The following is a 3,630-nucleotide window of genomic DNA, read 5'->3' as shown; positions in this document are numbered from 1 at the left end:
ACAGACAAAGATGATGACAAAACAACCCCAACTCAAGGTACATTGAACTAGCTTTTTTCTTAGTCTTATCAGCGGACTGCGTTTTCTCAGTTTCCATGGGCACGTATGATTTCATAGCTCAGTAAGTGGACCTTGAGTTGGGACTGTTTTGACAAATTACTATTTCCAAGGTAAAGAAAGAAGTTTCATTCGTGATGATGATGATGATGATAAAACTGGTGAAAATTGCAGAAAAGGAAAGAAAAAGTTTGTAATGATCGCCAGAACAGCATTATCACGTTCATTGCTGTAATCAGGATTCTCTTCTCTCTTCATTATTTTCATCACATCTCCTTCCTACTCTGAGTTGTCCTCATCAACTTGTTCTTTATTTCGTGTGGTAAGAATAGAAAGAAGATGGGATTATTTTTAGGATAGGGAAATATTTTGTAAAAATTACCAAAATTATAGAAATATCAAGCGTCTAATGTGTAATTATATAAATTACACATTTCAAATGCTCACATGCATGTAAATTCGCAGCACTCGTGATTGATCTGTGAAAGTTGTACAGTCACTTAAACATCCAGGAAATTGTTTATCTCTTAAGTCATGCTGTCCTCTAACTGAAACTAAAATGTCCAACTAATGAAGTCATCACAACGTCTTTTAACAACCTCGCCTTTCTGCCCGTCTAACCAAATTAAACTGCCTTTCTCCTCATATCTGATCGCCCATTGATTCCTCCCTGTTTGGTCTTGTCAACAGGAAATATGGCACATTAAAGGATAATTCTTGTATTGTTTGTTTTTTTGCAATGTGTAAACAAACTGGTGGCTTGTTTACAACCTGGCTGGTTGTCAGGTCACTTGTTTCTGGCTTTGTCAGACTTTGTTGTGTTGCCATATCCCAGGGTTATTATAACTGACAGAAATAATCAAAACATTAGAAACAAGTGGTAAAAAAAAAACTACAATTATCTTTGCCGGAAACTAAATAAACTGTTTTATTAGATGTTTTTAGAGATAAAATCGTCATCATGCCTCATTCTTTATCAACATTTTAATTTTGTTCTCATTTGTCCTCTCTTTGACTCAGATGCTGCTGTCACATGTGGGAAAAAGGAAGTCAGGAGGAGGAGGATGACAATGATGATGGTGGCCAGTGATGAAAACCTGAGCAACCAGATCAACCAGATCAACATCAACTCCGTCACTGAGTTTCAGGGTGTAGTTAGTTTCCACTTATCTAGCAGAAGGTTGCTGCTGCTAATAAAGGTGATGATTAAGAGGCCCTCGGGCTATAAACACCACCTGCTGCTCTTTGTTTCATACAGCTGTGATGTTTGGCCTGAGCTGGGGTGACATTGCATAACTCTTCTATTATCCCTCTTTGAATTGGTGTCAGGTCATGTTGGGAAGGAAGGATGTGATTCACAATTCTGTCATAATCCACAGGAAATGGTACGACCCTGGAAGCTGCTTGTGTGTGTGTGTGAGGGAGAGAGAGAACTTGTTTGTTTGTTTTTAAATGTGTGTGTGTGTGTTTTACTGTAAGCATGAGATTAGGGGCAGCAAGCCAGACTGGCGCTGGGTTGTACCGACCTCCTCCCTCTTATGAAGGATTGACCCTGTGAACTATGGCCTAATATAGACCAATAGCCCTTTAATTTGGAAATATGAGTGTGCAGGGTTTCAAAAGTATGTGTGTGGGTGTGTCTTAGTTTTACTCAGCAACTCTAAACAGCACCTTAAATTCAATTACCTCAGAACAAAGAGGGCAAGACAACTGAATACCCTTTCATCGTGTTTATTACAAATATTTACACCATTAAATCAATCACACAAATGAAAAAGCAGCTTGGAATGTGAGGTAATTTTTTTCACAGGTCAGACATGAACTGGAACATTTCAGTGACATAAAAACACAGAACATTTAGATTACTGGGCTTCCAACACCATGTGGACAGCCTGTTTGTTTTTTCATAGCACCATGTGAACACAGGACAGTCCCCAAGCAGTAGTATGTATTTAAGTCCACAGCAGCAGTTGAATGTGTGTGTGTGTCTGCCTCAATGGTCCTCCTTCCACTTTGAAATGTCTGAGTCTGATATCCTGGCACAAAGGCAGGAAATTCCCTGAAGTCCTAGTTATGTGTGAGTTGCTCTGTGGTCAACCGTTTACCACTCCACTTCTTCTCTGACTGACTCATATCACTCCTGCTGATTCACACATGCACACACTTTGAGTCAGCAGCAGTCATCTGTTTGGACTCATTTTACTGAAAGTGAATCACGGGAAACAGAACTCAACACAGCCAGTTCCCCTTCAGTTTCTTCCTCAAACTTTCCGGCCTGTAGCTCCCCTTGGCCCGTTTCAGTTTCTTCTCCTTCTCTGCTTGTTGATCTCTGTAGGGGCTTTACCAGCCCCGCAGACACAACCCAGATCGACCGGAGAGCTCGCACCATGGCCCCGGTAATCCCTTTGTCCTGGGACAAGGGATCAAGCCGCCCTTATAGGTTAACGAGGAGTTGAGAATCACTCGGCTCCAAAGTCTCATTGGAGGCTATTTTCGCCCTCCATCTGTTCAGAAGGCAGGTATAACCCGATTTAGAGACAAAGCGGACAGGGACTCCCCTGCGCGACAGCTGCCAAGCGGGGCTGCATACCTTTCCTCCCCGGGCTCTAGCCTCGCCCTCTTGCTGGGAAGGAAGTCAGGCGCCGCCGACGCCTTGCCCCGGCGTTTCCTGGACTGCCTGGTCGGGCTCAAGTTCTCTTTGTCCTCTGTGATTTCACTATCACACTCTTCCTCCTCACTGTCCGGCTGCTCTGAGGGCGGCTCGGCTGAGGTCAGTGCCGGCTGGGGCTCAGGCTGCGGCTCTGGCAGACCGTTTTGTTCCGCCTGGCTGGAGCTGGTGTCCATCGGCTCCTCCGGTGTTGGCTGCGCGCCGTTTGGCCCCTCATTCTCCCGGGAGGAATGATAGATGTCCCGGGCAGACCTCATGACAATGGAGAGCAGAAGGCTCCTATGTAGTCTAAGTCCGCCTCTCTGGGTCCTGGAGGCGTACAGTTTGCTTATCGACACGGCCAAGATCCGTCTGGCTTCGGCGTTCACTTCCATAGCGGCTGTGGCACTCATTGTTCTATTATGCGTAATTACGCACGGTTGTTTTGGCACTTTCACCAACGGCTCAACAAGCTTTATCTTGTCCGTAGTTAGACTTTAGTTTGTAGTTTAAATCTGGCTCAGCTGTTCACGAGTTGGTGTAGCCTACTCAGAGAAATGAGAGTGTGCGAGTAACAGGGTGGCTTTTTATTTCCTCTTTGACGTAACGTGGACTTCATTCCTTAGTTGGTGACAAACAGGCGCCTCCCACACCTGCTATAGCTGCAGCGAACACACACATTCACACACCATCTGTTCCGTCTACCGTTTTTTTTTGTCACAGTTGATCTCTTATTAGTTAGATTTCTACTTATGCAGCCCATTATACAAAAGTCTAATTTAGTAGATTAAATTCTTAATATAATAAAAATTCTCTAGCCTGTTTATTATTGCCTCTGTCTCAAGTTCAGCCTCTGTTTGTTAGCTTGCTTATAAATATGAAGGAAGAGGTTTTGCTGTAAATTATTTTTAATATTATAAGCAAGA

General features: G+C 43.6%; 1 protein-coding gene across 1 annotated transcript; it reads right to left on the bottom strand.

The window, feature by feature from the left end:
• Window positions 1-1,772: 1,772 nt before the first annotated feature.
• Window positions 1,773-3,269, bottom strand: ier2b (immediate early response 2b). Its single transcript, XM_038712718.1, has one exon. The coding sequence runs from the start codon at window positions 3,115-3,117 to the stop codon at window positions 2,566-2,568; it is 552 nt and encodes a 183-aa protein (XP_038568646.1). The 5' UTR covers window positions 3,118-3,269; the 3' UTR covers window positions 1,773-2,565.
• Between the last annotated feature and the right edge of the window lie 361 nt (window positions 3,270-3,630).

The sequence above is a fragment of the Micropterus salmoides genome, unplaced genomic scaffold (genome assembly GCF_014851395.1).
Source record: "Micropterus salmoides isolate LMB-PRFRI ecotype aquatic unplaced genomic scaffold, ASM1485139v1 Ms_hic_scaffold_12, whole genome shotgun sequence".
Taxonomy (NCBI): Eukaryota; Metazoa; Chordata; class Actinopteri; order Centrarchiformes; family Centrarchidae; genus Micropterus; species Micropterus salmoides.
Note: the sequence above shows the minus strand (reverse complement) of the source record. Positions and strands in the feature narration are given on the sequence as shown.